Source organism: Pseudopipra pipra, chromosome W (genome assembly GCF_036250125.1).
Source record: "Pseudopipra pipra isolate bDixPip1 chromosome W, bDixPip1.hap1, whole genome shotgun sequence".
Lineage (NCBI taxonomy): Eukaryota > Metazoa > Chordata > Aves > Passeriformes > Pipridae > Pseudopipra > Pseudopipra pipra.
Window position 1 is genome coordinate 34,375,122 of NC_087580.1, and position 16,297 is coordinate 34,391,418.

Consider the following 16,297-nt stretch of genomic DNA (forward strand, 5'->3'; position numbering starts at 1 on the left):
CAAAGAATTGGAACAATGGGAAAGGCCACAGGGGGATGGTACTCTTCTGCAATACGTGGATGATCTGCTGATAGCAACTGAATCAGAAGAAGAGTGTGTTAAATGGACTATTTCTTTGTTGAATTTCTTGGGACTAAGTGGATATCGAGTCTCTCAACAGAAAGCGCAACTGGTGCAAGAAAAGGTAGTATACCTGGGATATGAGATCTCCAGAGGACAACGATCCCTAGGAACAGCGAGGAAAGAAGCCATTTGCCAGATGCCCAGACCAGAAACGGTGAGAGATCTACGAGCCTTTCTGGGAATGACAGGTTGGTGTCGCTTATGGATCTACCAATATGGGGTACTCGCCAAGCCATTGTATGATTTATTAAAAGAAGCTAAGAGTATCCTGGTTTGGACTCCCGAAGCAGAGGGAGCTTTTAAGAGACTGAAACAAGAACTCATGAGAGCCCCGGCTTTGGGCCTCCCTGATGTAACAAAACCATTCTGGCTGTTCTCTCATGAACGGCAAGGGATGGCTTTAGGAGTCTTGGCGCAACAGTTGGGACCACACAAAAGAGCTGTGGCCTATTTCTCCAAACAGCTGGATGAAGTAAGTAAAGGATGGCCCAGCTGTTTGAAAGCGGTGGCCGCAGTGATCATAAATATAGAAGAGGCCAGAAAACTCACGATGGGCCAGAAAATGACTGTATTAGTGTCCCACACTGTGTCTGCTGTACTAGAACAAAAGGGTGGCCATTGGTTGTCGCCTTCCAGATTCCTAAAGTACCAAGCAATCCTAGCTGAATCAGATGACGTAACCATTCAAGTAACTAACATTGTGAATCCAGCCTCATTTCTAGAAGGAAGAATGTCAGCAGAACCAATAGAGCATGACTGCCTGGAAACCATCGAAGCAGTCTACTCCAGTCGCCCGGATCTCAAAGAAGAGCCATTAGAAGATGCAGACAACTGGTTCTCGGACGGCAGTAGCTTCGTGAAGCAAGGAGTAAGGATGGCAGGCTATGCAGTGACCACAACGGAAGAGGTAATCGAATCAAATCCTTTACCTGCAGGGACCTCAGCCCAAAAGGCAGAACTAATAGCTCTCACCCGAGTTCTGGAATTAGCAGAAGGCATACGAATTAATATTTGGACAGACTCTAAGTATGCCTTCTCCGTCGTGCATGCTCATGGAGCAATTTGGAAAGAAAGAGGACTGCTAACTGCTCAAGGGAAAACAGTCAAACATGCAGAAGAAATTCTACGATTGTTAGAAGCAGTCCAGCTCCCAACACAAGTGGCCATAATGCATTGCAAGGGACACCTGAAAGGTAACACTGTTCCAGAAATAGGAAATAGGAGAGCTGATGCAGAAGCTAAATTAGCTGCTGCAAGAACTGAAGAAGTGGTTATAACAGCTCTAATACCAGAAGAGCTAAATACCGACTTCCAACCAGATTACCAGGACTCAGATCATAGGTGGATTCAAAAGAACAAGGGCAAATTATTAGACAATGGATGGGGTCAATTAGAAACAGGACAATTAATAATACCAGAGAAGTTAATGTGGCAATTTGTGAAAACAGAACATGAGAAAACACATTGGAGTTTAGACCCGCTTTACCAGTATTTGCAAACTAGAATAGCAGGGCCAAAATTATTTACTACTGTAAAACAAGTTACAACCCAATGCGAACGATGCCTGAAGAATAACCCAAATACAGGGACCAAGATACATCAGGGAGCAATAAATCGAGGTAAATTCCCAGGTGAAGTATGGCAGATTGATTTCTCTGAACTCCCAAGAAAAGGGGGGTATAGGTACCTATTGGTACTAACTGATACATTTTCTGGGTGGCCTGAAGCATTTCCCTGCAGAACAAACAAGGAGAGGGAGGTAACTAAAGTTTTGCTAAACGAAATTATACCACGATTTGGAATACCAAGGAGTATATCCTCAGACAGAGGTACACATTTCTGTGCAAAAGTTGTGAGAGCAATAAGCAAAGCATTGCAGATTAAATGGCAATTACATACGCCCTACAGACCACAAGCTAGTGGGCAAGTAGAAAAGATGAATCATCTCATCAAACAACAAATTGCTAAAATATGTCAAGAAACTAACTTACAATGGTATCAAGCTCTGCCTATTGCTCTGATTAGATTGAGGGTCAAACCTCGATCAAAAGAAAAGTTGAGCCCGTTTGAAATTCTGTACGGTAGACCTTATGCTATGCAAGTTGTAAATAGTGATGCTGTAGACCAAATAGGCAATCAATATATATATGATTATGTAATTGCTGTAGGAAAACATTTTGATAAAAATGCTGCAGTAGTAATAGAACACCAACCCAAGCAACCTGACTGTAAATTGCATCCATTTAACCCCGGTGATTGGGTGTATGTTAAGAATCTTTTAGGAAAACCCCTACAAGAAAAGTGGGAGGGACCTTTCCAAGTGCTGCTGACCACCTTCACCGCGGTTAGGATCAAGGAGCGACCTACATGGATTCACTACTCTCGAGTCAAGAAAGCTCCAGAAGATAAGCAAGAAAACTCCACATCATGAAGCCGACGTCCTTCCAAATTACTTCGATCTGGACCGTTGGACTTTTGATAAGTATAGTTTTATCCCAAAACTCTACTTCTGAAGGACCGTGGTCTAATGCTTACATAGAAGTACCTTTCGAAGGTGATTTCCCAGAAATGGAGATTTATATTTTACATAACAAGCAACCTTACACGCCGGACCCAGGCTATCTCATAGCACAAAAGGGAGACCAATTTCAAATAGGGTGTCGAGAAGTTGAGAGACTAATAGGGAAAACAGATAGGTTAACACTGATAATTAAATTCTGGCCAGATGAATCTAAACAGGATTTAATCACTTATAGCCAAGTAAAAAGAGGTCAGCCCATTGTTTGGATTCAATGGCCGGGACCAATCTCATGTCAGTGGGATAGTTTTGAAGGAGGCAGAGCACAATGTGAAATTCTATTCGAGTTAGATCACTCAGTGACATTCACCTGTAATAGGGAAGCCAAAATCCCTAAACCCATTCCTGAGGGAAGCTCTCCAGGTGGTTACACCGTTATAAAAAGAATTTCACTAGCCAAAGACCCAATTGTGAACCCATCTCGTGAAATCACTCCACAAGTAGAATGTAGAAGAATACATAATTTTACTTTGATAGGACCTCAAGTAATAAGACAGTCAAATGAGTTGAAGTTACTACTAGATCCTACATATTCTCTAAAGAAGGTACAGATGAACATTCAGACAGACATTACACACTTACAAGAAGATTGCCAGCCGTTCGTAAAGCAAAGCCTCAAAGGCTGGAATGCCTGGTTAGCGACTAAGTCACTTCACAAACGAACACAAAGAGATATAAGTGGATGGGTTGGCACAGGGTTTGGTATAATGAACACCATAGACCAAGAGGTAATACTAAATAAGTTGAGTACCGTCACTTCCAATCTAGGTAAGCTTAAAGTACCTTTAAGCTCATCTATGCTAACTTTAGCAGAAACACAATCCTTAGTAGTTAAATTGATGGCTCTAGTAGCTGACCACACCGCTGAAGATTTTGTCAAAATTGCTGATTACGCTGGAGATATTAGCAAAGAAGTTGCACTTGCTATCCAGTGCGTTCAAACACAACAATGGATACAGTCAGTAGCGGCAGGAATATTGAGAGAAGGGATGTCAGGTATACTACCTCAAGAAATAAGAGAAACAATATTAAGAGATAGCTCCACTACACGATTTGAAATAGACCACCAGGCTTGGTGGCAATTAGTTAATTTTACTTATGATCCACAACAAGAACATGTTGAGGCCTATGTCCTCACCATCAGCGCTGCAGAAGAGAGAGCTATCTTCCCCATTCTAACATTAGGAACTATACATCAAGATGTCATTGTCAGACCTGTAGATCATAATGTCTGGGCAAACTATGACAACACTAAGAACAAGTGGCAATCAATTAGCACAGAAGCATGTATTCCTAAAGGACAATTAGGTTATATTTGCGAAAATACCATAGTAGAAGCTGAAGACTTATGCTTAGATGCTGAAGACAGTATATGCACTTTTGAAATGCTTCCGCACAATAGAACCCGATCACAAGTATTCTATATAGGAAATGGATGCGCTTGTATTAGAACCCCTTGTGTTGATGTAGTTATAGATAATTGTCTTGAAGTGACTAATGATACTAACTTTTGTATATGTAACTTCACCAAAATTGTAGGTTGTGACTTTAGCTATACTGCACCCATAACCACACAGCAGTTAATCGAAGCTGAGTACACTTTGTATCATGAAGTACCCAAACTACAGATAGGCATGGATACTAAGCTTCTCAAAGAAATGCTTATGCATCCTGAAGTAAGAAAGTTAGCTCAAAAGGTGAATCAAACGACCCAACGCATGGTGTGGCAAGTAGAGCATAATTCAGAAGGTATAAAGAATATCTTGACGAAAGTTGCACAAGTAGGTCAACATCACTGGTGGGACATTTTCACAGGGTACTCTCCAACAGCAACTCAAGTCTTTCACTACCTAGTACACCCCATATTGATTATAGCTATAGGCATGTTCTTGTTAACCCTCATGAACATATGCCTGTGGTGTAAGTTAAGGTCCATGGTCAAGAGAACCCAAATGATCTGGGCAATGATAAAAGCATATCAGCGCCCTTTAGGATTAGAACTTGACGAAGGAATTCGTAAGTTCTAAGAAAAGGGGGGAAATGAAGCCAGGTAACACCTGAAAAGCGAATTTAAGCAATATAAAGAGTTAAGCACAAAATGTAGAAGCAAGCTTTAGCAAGGCACATAGAATTCAGCATTAGGAAAGCGGAGACAATAAATTCACTGAGATACCGGTCACTCTGACACAGGAGAACATAAACATGAACAGAAAATGCTAGTACACACAAAAAGAGACATATGGAGAGGAAACCAAAGAGATAAAGAGAGGGACATGCCAAGAAATTAGGTATTGGTGCCAAATACCGAAACTCTCTGCCAAATTCATAAGGAAGCTACCCAAATTAGGGAAGGTTCAAAAGTTTAGGAGGATGATGATGAAAAGGACATGAGGTTCATGATGAAGGAAGACCGGAACTCCCACCGAAGTTCTCCCCAAATTAAGGACCACGCCTCTAACTCCGCCTCAACTCCACCTGTTATGAATATTAAAAGTAGATGTTGCAATGTAATGAATATTCATAATATATGATGTAATTGCTTAGCAAAAAGTGTATAAAAGTTGGATTGTGTGTTTCTCGAGTTGGAGCAGTTTGTCCAGGGCGACCTGGCTGCTCCCCGGCCGTGAAATAAATACCTCCTGCTTATAGACTGAAATTCTGTCTCTGAGCAGTTTCTCCGCGCCTTGTTTTGGGGCATAAATTGGCATCAGCACCTTCATGGGAGACACAGAACAGCTTCTTATCCCAGATTTCTCCCTGTCCCCTGCACTTCCCCAATGGACTGGACATCAGCTGCTGGCCACAGCTGAGCACACAGACACTGGAGTGTTGAACATGCGAGACTGGGCTGATTTTTTTTCCAGAAGGCAAGAAAACAAGCAAAAAGAACACAAGGAAGCTTGAGTCTCTCTGTCCAATCTAATTGTCCTGTGAAACTCAGCAGCTGATGGTGGTTTTGTGCTGCTGCTAATCACTTCCACCCAAAAATCAGGCCAGGAAGGAGCAACAGCTTCTGACAGATGCCAAGTCTTGCCACTAATTGCTCCAGCTGCCGCTCCCAACAGCCACCTGCAAGAGGGCAGACCTCAGTGCCCCTTGGCTTTGGCTGCCCTCTGGTAGAGAAGTCCCCCGGGGGCACAGCTCTTTGGGGCAGGAGACAGGCAGCAGCCCTGAATCCAAAAAATCGGTCTGAAAAACTGCTCAGAGACTTTTTTATCTTTAAGCAGCAAGGTATTTGTTTATTCAACGTTGGGAGCAAGCCAGCTCGCACTGGACAAACTTGCTCGCCGGCTCCTCAGAAAATCAACACTTTTATACAATTTTCAGATATGATTAAATGCATATTCAAGTGATTACAACATCTATCAATGCATATTAATAATAGGCGGAGTATAGATGGAGCTCAGGCGGGGCTTGGGGTGGTGCTTCTCTTGGCTCCCCATTTCGGAGGGTAGTTCCCATCTTCCTCCATAGGGGAAGGGGCTTCAACTCATCTTCCTCAGCTTGACCCTTCTTCCTTTCCATTGTTCTTGACCCGCTCACTGAAGCTTGGAAAAAGCCCTGGCTCCAGGCCTATTTCTCCTATTCAAATGTCTACCTGATCCTGTTATATTTCTAATTTATTGCTTCTAGGCCTATTACATGTTCTTGCACTATTCCCTGAAGCTTTGGTCCAATAAGTAGAACAGAATGAGCACAGATCATTTTGGATGTTGGTAACTTGTTTGCAGGCCCAAATTTCTTAGTTAACTCTTTTGGGCCTGGCCTCCTGTTTCAGCCTTGCCAGGACTTGGGGTGGTGGCAGGTCTCCTTGGGCCAGGACTTGCCAGAGGCTTTCCCTCAAGAATCCCAAGAGGAGGCAGGGAATGCTGAGCAGAGCAAGCCCTGCCCGGATGTCCCATCAGGATGACACTGTTCTAGGGGGAATTCACTGTATCTGCTAACTCTTCCTGACTGGCTTAATGACTCAGCCATGGTGTGTCCCTGTCACTCAGATCCCTTCTTGGCCGCACCTGATGTTGTGATTCGTGTGACTGACCATACCTTTACCATCCCTGTAAGTAATCCTTCTTATTTTAGTTGTCATGGCTGAGCTTCGTGAACGAAGATTTGGGGAGGGCTCTACCCAAGTTTGTTGCAAGCGCGTTGGTGGCTAAAAAGGCCAATACAAGACAGGCATGTCTGGTTGCAAAAGGTACAGCAGAAAGACTCCTTAGGTGGTGTATTCTGCAAGACAGAAAGCATCAGCAGCGTTACAGATGGTGTGTCTCCAGGCCTCACGATTGGAGGCCAGAGTAGACCAGTGATGGTGATCAATATGGCCAAGGCTGAGATGTTGTTTCAGGGAGTCCTTGTATCTTTTCTTCGGGGCTCCTCTCTTGCGGCAGCCGGTGGCAAGTTCACCATAAAGCAGGATCTTAGGGAGGCGGTGGTTGGTCCTTCATCCTGGAGACGTGCCCTGCCCATTGCAGCTGTGTTCTCAACAACATGGCCTCAATACTTGTGACTGCTGCTTGTTCTAGAACAGATGTGTTGGTCCTACAAACTGATTTACATGTGCACATGAGCAAAACATGAAAATGCAAATATATTGTTTGTACTGAGTATCTCTCCAAGTGTCTATTTATAGATTTGGCTCTTTTTCAATATTTTTTATTCCAAATGCTTTCAAATCTTTGCATGTGTATGTGTTCTCTCATATAAAAATCACCCATAAGGAATCCCTATGCATGTGTCATTTGATGGGGTCACTTTTCTGTGTTAAGTTCCCTGGAATACACCCTCCTTACAATATGACAGCTGATCCATTTGGAAACTCACCAAAGGATAGGTCAGCTTCGTTTCTCCCTCATTATCTCCTAAGATTTGATATTCAGGGGCTGAAACATGATGGTCTCTCCTTCTGTCCTGATCTGTTTCCTCTAAGCCCTCCTTTTCCTGCTCACGTGGCTTCCACTGCCTTGTTAGCTTGTCATCCCCCCCACTTTACACCCCCAAATAACACATTTTTCCCCTCCCCCTTTGAGCCATCACTACTTTTCTATCAACCATCTTCCATCCAAGCCAGCAGTTCTCTTCCCTGCCAGTGCTGCTGCTTGGAGAACCAGAAATCCTGAGCTGTCCTTTGCATGTTGATAAACAAAGCAGTGGCTTCTTCCCCTGGGGGCTGAAAGTGTCCCCTCCCCCAGACTGGGGCCTGGAATTCCAACCACATTCCTGAACTTGGGTTTCAGTCTGGGGGAGGGAAAAAGAAGAAAAGGTGAAGAGATTACAGCAGCAAGTAAACTGGGGCTAAGTGTACCTTCATTTTCTCAAGCTGTTCTGTAGAAATAAATAAAAATAGTACTATGGGGGGGGGAAGCTCAAGCCAGGTATCAGTTTACTGAATTTTATCTGGGAATACAGAATAAGAACATACCTGCAAACACACATCTGCACTAACTTATCAAACTGTACAGTGCAAAATCTGACCCCAAGGAGTCTGTACAAAACAGTGGGAATGGAATCAGAGAGGGGAAGGAAATCATCCTCAGCAGTGCCTGTCCCAGTCAAGGGGCATTACTGAGCAGCACCTACATTTCCATGGCTCTCTGGGCAGGTCATTTTTCATGTGTGCCAAACAACACATCTTGAAGCTTCTTCCCATTGAAATACTAGAGACATTTCAGGGCATCTGAACAGCCAGATTCTTAAAGCACAACGACCTCAAGGCAAGGGAGGAAGTGAGATTCAGTGGCACTTGGCAGAAGCTGCCCAGTGCATTGTGTCAAATGGGTATTTACCCAAAGGAACAACAAGCTCAAGCCATCAGGGAAAGAGCCAGATGATGAAAGGGTGTTAGCTGCTGAGAATTTCTTTGGGAAGAAGTAGATTGTTAACTAGATAGAAATTTGCAATATACTGTGGAACCTTATTCAAAGTCCAGCTGGAAAATACCTTGTTGTTAAGAGTGTGAAATAAATCCTAAAGTGTCCTCAACTATGTGATTTTCTCTTTATTCCCAATCACTAATTAAAGAAACATAACTCAGATGTGATCTCACCCTGTGCTCCAGTGAGATCAACATTAGAACAATATTGTCACTGTCTCCTGGTCTCTTGTGCTCCTCACTGGAAGGCACTTGGTGCACCCCTGGATATCCTGCTAATGAGGTAAAAAAAATAACCCTTCTAAAGTTCCAGATTTTCCTCACCTGTTTGGACACAGTTGGAAAAACTGGACCAAGTTATTACTTGAAAGCCACCTGCTGGATTTAGCATTAATTACTCCTTGTTTTGATTGTGGAGGAAAAAAGCTCACACAACACAATCTCTGTGGACCCACCCAACAGAGAAAACATCCCCAGGGTCTTGTTAGAGCACAAACCTGCAAACAGGGATGACAGGTCAGAGAATCACAGAATCATCAAGGTTGGAAGAGACCTTCCAGATCTTCTAGTCCAACTGTAAACCCAGCACCACCAGAATCATCCCTAAACCCCATCCCAAAGTGCCACATTCAGATGTCATCTGAACAATTCCAGAGACTGCACCACCTCCCTGGGCTACTTGTTCCAATGCCTGAACACTCTCTCAGGGGAAAAAGGGTTTTTGAATATCTAATATGAACCTTGCCTGATGCAATTTAAGGCCGTTTCCTCTCTTCCTGTCACTAAAGGCTTTGCAGAAGAGACCAACCCCCACCCCACTAAAACCTCCTTTCAGGTCATTGCAGAGAGCAATGAGGTTCCCCCTGAGCCTCCCCTTCTCCAGACTCAACAAGCCCAGTTCCCTCAGCCGTCCCTCAGCAGACATGTTTTCCAGAGCCTTCCCCAGCTCTGTTCCCTTCTCTGGACACGCTCCAGCCCCTCAAGGGCCTTTTGGCACTGAGGGGCCAGAACTGGACACAGCACTCCAGGTGGGGCCTCAGCAGTGCCCAGCACAGAGAGGCAATCAGTTCTCTGCTCCTGCTGGTCACACTCTTCTCCACAAAGGCCACGATGCCCTTGGCCTTCTTGCCCCCCTGGGCACACTCTGCCTCATATTCAGCCGCTGTCAAGCAGCACCCCCAAGTCCCTTCCTGCTGAGCAGCTCTCCAGCCCCTCTGCCCCCAGCCTGGAGCCTTCCAGGGGCTTGTTGGGACCCAAGGGCAGGCCCTGACACTTGGCCTTATTGATCCAGCCTGTCCAGATCCCTCTGCAGAGCCTTCCTGCCCTCCAGCACATCCACACTCACACCCAGATCAGTCAGTCTCCCAAACAGGACAAAGTCTGACCACCAGCAGTCCAATGTGTCACTTCTGCTGCCCTCTCCTTCCTCCACCCAGAATGGAAAACTCCATCATTTTGGGGTCTCTGTGCCCATCGGCTCCAACCACCACATCCCCCACCAGTCACAGAATCATGGAATGGTTTGGGTTGGAAGGGACCTTAAAGAGCATCTCAGTCCAACCCCCTGCCATGGGCAGGGACACCTTCCACTAGACTCAGAGCTCAGAGCCCCATCCAGCCTGGCCTTGAACACTTCCAGGGATGGGGCAGCCAAAACTTCTCTGAGCAACCTCTGCCAGGATCTCACTACCATCACAGCCCAGAAATTCTTCCTAATATCCCATCTAACCCTTCCCTTTCTCTGTGTGAAGCCATTCCCCTTGTCCTGTCACTCCAGGCCCTTGTCCAAAGTCTCTCTCCATCTTTCTTGTTGGCTCCCTTCAGGCACTGGAAGGCCACAATTAGGTCACCCCAAACCCTTCTTTTCCCCAGCCTGAACAATCCCATTTCTCTCAGCCTTTCCTCACAGCAGAGCTGCTCCATTCCTCTGATCACTTTGATGGTCTCCTCTGCACTTGCTCCAACAGGTCCATGTCCTTCCTGTGCTGGAGCCCAGAGCTGGAGGCAGCTCTGCAGGGGTGACAACATTACAGCCCTGTGTGTTCCAGCAAGGACATTGTGGAACCTTATGGAACCCAGGGACCCTTGTGACACTGTAGGGCCTTCTGGAGCCAAAGGAACCCTGGAACACTGTGGAATCTCATGAAATCAAGGGAGAATTGTTCCATGAAGGGCATCATGGAACCAAGGGAGCCCTGAGACATTTTGGGACCTCGTAGAATCAGGGGCCATTGTGACACTGAGGAACCTTGGGGACTCAGAGGCAACTGTGACACTGCAGGGCCTCATGGAACCAAGGGAGCCCTGAGACTTTTCAGAACCTCATGGAATCAAGGGGCCACTGTGACACTGCAGGGCTCATGGAACCAAAGGAATCCTGGGACACTGTGGAATCTCATGGAACCAAGGGGCCACTGTGATATGTGGGGCCTCCTAGAACCAAAGGAGTCCTGAGACATTTTGCAAAGCCATGGAATCAAGGGTCCATTGTCACACTGCAGAGCCTTAAGAAGCCAAATGGACTCTGTGACTCTGTGGAACCTCATGGAATCTAGTGGCCATTCCCACACTGTAAAACCTCAGGGATACTGTCAGGTTCCCATTATTAAGAGACACCTCTGCCCAAATTCAGCTGCAAAGGAGACCATGTGCCAAAGTCAGCAGTCCAGCTTTGATTTAACAGTAAATAGGAGGGAGAGAGAGAAAGAAATGGAAAGAGAGAGAAGAAAGGGGTGGTGGGAAGACAGAGAGAGAGAGACAGAGATGAAGTAAATGTATCACACCATGGAGATCCCTGAGGCTCCCACCGGTCCTTCTTCACCCTGCTCTGCTCAGTGGAGGGTCCCCAAGTTGTGCTTCTGGGCTATCACTTTTATACAGCCCAAGCCCCAGGTATTCAGGGGGTAGATGCTGTTCCCACAGCTTGGGCTGGTACATGTACAAGGACTTGCTTCCTTTCCCACAGCTTGCCACAGTGGGAGTTTTGCTTCCAGTCTGCAGGTGGGAATCTTTGTCTGGATGGGTTCCCCAGACCTGCCTTACCAGCCCTGGCTTCCTGTTGGGGCTGTCTGCTCTTTCCCACACTCTGCACAGTGCACTTCTGTCCTGGGGGCTACTTCCAAAGCTTCACCTCCCTTTAGGCCTTGGAATTAAAGGCCTTCCTGTTTGCCACCAGTGCTTGTGTGTTGTGGTGCCTTATGGGATTTTCCTGCTTTGACAGTGTTTTGAGACAGTTCATTGTGCCCTTCAAGTCCTTCCATGTGCACACACACGCCACTCTCACCAGTGTCTGGCCCTCCAAAGAACACAAGCCCTGATGATTTGTAGCTCCCACTCCAGTGGTTGGCACTTGGACCTCCCTCCGTACCCAGAGCTCAGAGCTCCCTTGTGCCAGAAAGTGTAAAGAGATTGTGCCTCATTCTGCCAAGACAACCCTTGGAAAAAAGTGTCCCTCTGTGTTTCCTGGGATAAGAGCACTCTATTTTCATCTTCCAAAACCTTGGAGAGGTCCCAGAGATCTCCCAGGAGGGAATTTGGGGCTTCAAGCACATGACCCGTATATAGAGGCTGAGGACTCAGGGGTCAGGGGTGTGAAGATTGAGGACAGTAGAGGAGTAGCCTGAGAGGTCTGGAAGGGGGGTGTCAGAGCTGGTGGAGCTTTTCTTCCTGTCAGAAAACAGCCTAAGAAAGAACTAGTGCCACCAAGGGCAGCTGGGGTGGCCTAGACCGGTGAAAAGAAGTCAGAAATTTCCCTCTGAGGTCAGTGTTGTGGTGCAATATGTCACAAAGCAGGAGTCTGGATGAGCCCAAGGCTTTGTGTGTGCAGGAAGAGCCAGGGAGGACGCAGAGATGTCAGTGCAGGAAGGTGCCAGCCAGGTGGGGCAGCCGGGGGGATGACGACAGCCTGCAGGGAAAGGGGCAGGGCATGGACACCGTAGGACAGCCTGGGCTGGAGAGGAGACAGGGATGGGGAGAAACTGAAAGGCCCTGACACAGCCACCTTCTGCAGGCCTTTGGCCATGGCTGCTGTCTGTGCCCCTGATGCCAGGAGGAGGGGAGTGGCCCTTGCAGCCCTGGGGCCTCAGGGCCTCCTTGTCCCTGCTCAGCAGCCTGGCAGGTGCCACCCCATGGTCCTGCCCTTGGCACTGCACATCCCACAGCCCAGTGCCCCAGGAAGAGCCCTGAGGAATGAGGAAGGGAGAGAATCTGCCTTCCCAGGGGCTGGGGGTCAGGGCTTGGCCCTTTGGATTAAGGAAACAAGTCAAGGTTTATTCAGATTAGAGCCACCTTTCCCTTGCTTGTCCATCCTTGTCATCACTGTCTGCAGTTTTCTGCTCTAACAGGAACATGAGGACACGTTCTCAGTTGTGTCCCTCAGTGAGACTCATTAGCACAACAAGAAACTTCAGTGTTTCAATAACACTTTGACTTCTTGAAAAGTTGTTTGAACTTCCTCTCAGGGACTGAGTGTCATGTAAACAACATCAAACCCCCCTGAGGGTCATGAAATGCCTGGGGCTGTTGCTGTGCTGCTGAGCTGGGCCAGGCTCCTGACACACAGGGTGCTCCTGGCAGGCAAGAAGAGCTTCAAAGAGACAGCTCTGCTGGTGAGCAGCTCCTCTGCACAGCCCAGCAGGGCTGAGGGCACTGCCAGGGCAGCTCAGGGACACCAGCAGGGCACAGACAGAGCTTCAAGGGGCTCAGCACTGGCAGGGTGGCTGAGAGCTCCCTGCAGGAGGAATCTTGGCAGGGCTGCACATGGTGAGTCTGTGGCTGCAGGGCAGTGCAGGGGCAGCTCCTGGAGGGAACTCCTAAAGCTGGCCCAGCCCCAGCTGATGGGATGGGTGAGCAGGGGCTGTTTTGGGGCACGTTGGAAGAGCTGTGAAGCCGGGGGTGCAGCCAGGGGTGCCCAGGGCTGTGGGGCAGAGCAGGGTCCTGCAGCCCAGGGTGCTGTGCTGGGCAGGGACTCTGCTGCCTGCCAGGGGCAGCTCTCAGCCGGCCTGGGGAGCTGCTGCCAGGGCTGGGGCAGAAGGGCTGTGGGCAAGGAGCAAACCTGGCAGCTGAGGGGGGATCTTTTCCATGTCTTGCTATTGCAGGGTCAGACCTGCTCAAAGTTCCAGATCACTACACAATATTGAATGGAGAATTTTTTGCAAAGCTCAAAAAAGACAGGGGCTACAAGAAAGGAATTAGTCCTGAGGTGTGTTTCCTGCTTAGGCATTGTAGCAGAGACATTGTTCTCTCAGTTCAGGAGCCTGCACTGAAATTCAAACTCTTTTACTCTCAGAGGTGAATATTTCAGGCAGGATCAGAAATGAGCACAGGATCCTGGGCAGTGCTGAGCCTTCCCTTGGGGGTGGGCACTCTCCTGTCCCAGCCCTTGCCTTCCCTGCAGGAGGGCTCCTGTCCTGCTCTGTCCAGCACATCTGAACCTCTGGGCTTGCACAGGGGACACTTCATAGAGCTGCCCTTTCAAGCAGCACACTGCCCTGCTCTCAGCACAGATCTTGGTGGGGTTTTTAAAGATGAATCTGTGTGTGAAGTCATCTTCAAGGTAGCCCAAGGGAAAGTGCAGGGCAGATGGGAAACAGGCTGAGAGGCACTGCAGCTCTCCTGGCTCTGCAATAAGCAACGGAGAGCTCAACCCTTCTGCCTGTCCTGGCTCAACACTCTTCAGATTTGTCATCAGAAAAATTTGCCTAAGAAAATGCCCCCAGGTGTTATGACTGTAACAAAAAACCCAGTCAAAATTATTTTAAAGACACACTGTGCCTCCCTTCTGCAGCCCAAATTGCACCAAGACAATAGTACAGGAATTGAACTTTTCCATCAAAGCTTGATTCCATGTGACATCCCCTGTAATCATGAGAGCTGTCCAAAACCAGCTCCATGTCTGCACTGCAGCAGAGAAAAAACTGAGTCCTTGGTAGCACATGGGCAGAACTCCTGCTCCTCACAGCACCCTCAGAGAGCACAACCCAGAGAAAAGAAATGCCTTGACTTGGAGGGGATTTCCCTGAAAACTGCACTGGCTTTGCTGACAGGGGGCTGTCTTAATTGTTCCCTGTGCTTTCCTTTTTTGAACAGACCCTGTGCTAAGAAGCAGCGAATGTCCAACAGCAGCTCCCTCACCCACTTCCTCCTCCTGGCATTGGCAGACAGGAGGGAGCTGCAGCTCCTGCACTTCTGGCTCTTCCTGGCCATCTCCCTGGCTGCCCTCCTGGCCAACGGCCTCATCCTCAGCGCCGTAGCCTGTGACCACCACCTGCACACCCCCATGGGCTTCTTCCTGCTCAACCTCTCCCTCACAGACCTGGGCTGCATCTGCACCACTGTCCCCAAAGCCATGCACAATTCCCTCTGGGGCACCACAACCATCTCCTACCAGGGATGTGCTGCACAGGTCTTTTTCTTTCTGTTCTTCATCACAGCAGAGTTTTCCCTCCTCACCATCATGTGCTACGACCGCTACGTTGCCATCTGCAAACCCCTGCACTACGGGACCCTCCTGGGCAGCAGAGCTTGTGCCCACATGGCAGCAGCTGCCTGGGCCGCTGGGTTTCTCATTGCTCTGCTGCACACAGCCAATACATTTTCCCTGCCCCTGTGCCAGGGCAATGCCCTGGGCCAGTTCTTCTGTGAAATCCCACACATCCTCAAGCTCTCTTGCTCAGGCACGTACCTGAGGGAAACTGGGCTTCTTGCTTTTAGTGCTTTTCCTTTTCTGGGTTGCTTAATTTTTATTGTGTTCTCCTATGTGCAGGTCTTCAGGGCTGTGCTGAGGATCCCCTCTCAGCAGGGATGGCACAAAGCCTTTTCCACGTGCCTCCCTCACCTGGCCGTGGTCTCGATCTTTGTCAGCACTGGCGTATTTGCCTACCTGAAGCCCCCCTCCATCTCCTCCCCATCCCTGGATCTGGCCCTGTCAGTTCTGTACTCAGTGGTGCCTCCAGCACTGAACCCCCTCATCTACAGTTTGAGGAACCAGGAGGTCAAGGATGCCCTTAGAAAAATGATGACTGGATGCTTTTCAGGAGCAATTATGTGCCTGGTTTCTGGTGTGTAGCATTCAGAATGGGACTCCTTAATGGACCAGCCTTCCTGCTCAGGTTTTTCGTGAAGGTCATCCAGTTCTTCTTGCAATAATTTTCTCTGCAATTTAATATTCTTAGGCACCTGCCTTCTAATTTTAGGTCCATCTTTTCATTTTGACACTGACACTGTATAAATGATGAATTGTGCTCACTGAGTATTTAAACAAAATAAAGAACCCTGCAGTGCCTTCTTTGTCCAAGACTCTTCTTCTTAGATGTTCCTAAAGGACAGCACACTGCAGGACAGGGTGTATTTGCAAACTGGAAGGGGACAATAATCCCAGCCCAGCAGCACTGCCAGGGAGCAGCAGGGCTTGGTCTTTGCAGAGCTGCTCTCTTGCCACTTCCACACTGTCCTCCTGAGCCCCTTTTTCACTGTAAGGCCTGAGTGCTCTCTGAGCACAGTCATGTGGGCTGGAAGCCCTTGGAGCACAGGCAGGGACAGGCCCTGGGAACTTGTGAAGCAGAGCTGGGCTCCCTTCCAGCATCTCCAGGATGCTGTGGGATCTTCTGAGGCCACTGCATGTACTGGATCACTTCTTCTGTGTCCTTGCTCCAGGGCTGGAACTCTCCTGCAGTGTCACCATGACACTCCTGCTCTCTGCTTTCCAGGTTCCATTTTCAGATCCAGTC

At 47.9% G+C, this 16,297-nt stretch overlaps 1 protein-coding gene across 1 annotated transcript; it reads left to right on the forward strand.

Annotated features, from left to right (window-relative positions):
• Positions 1-14,679: 14,679 nt before the first annotated feature.
• On the forward strand, positions 14,680-15,636 carry LOC135405000 (olfactory receptor 14J1-like). Its single transcript, XM_064639720.1, has one exon. The coding sequence runs from the start codon at positions 14,680-14,682 to the stop codon at positions 15,634-15,636; it is 957 nt and encodes a 318-aa protein (XP_064495790.1).
• The last annotated feature ends 661 nt before the right edge of the window (positions 15,637-16,297 follow it).

Excerpts from the sequence above, each read along its gene's own strand:
- LOC135405000 (XM_064639720.1), top strand. The coding sequence starts at position 14,680 with ATGTCCAACAGCAGCTCCCTCACCCACTTCCTCCTCCTGGCATTGGCA.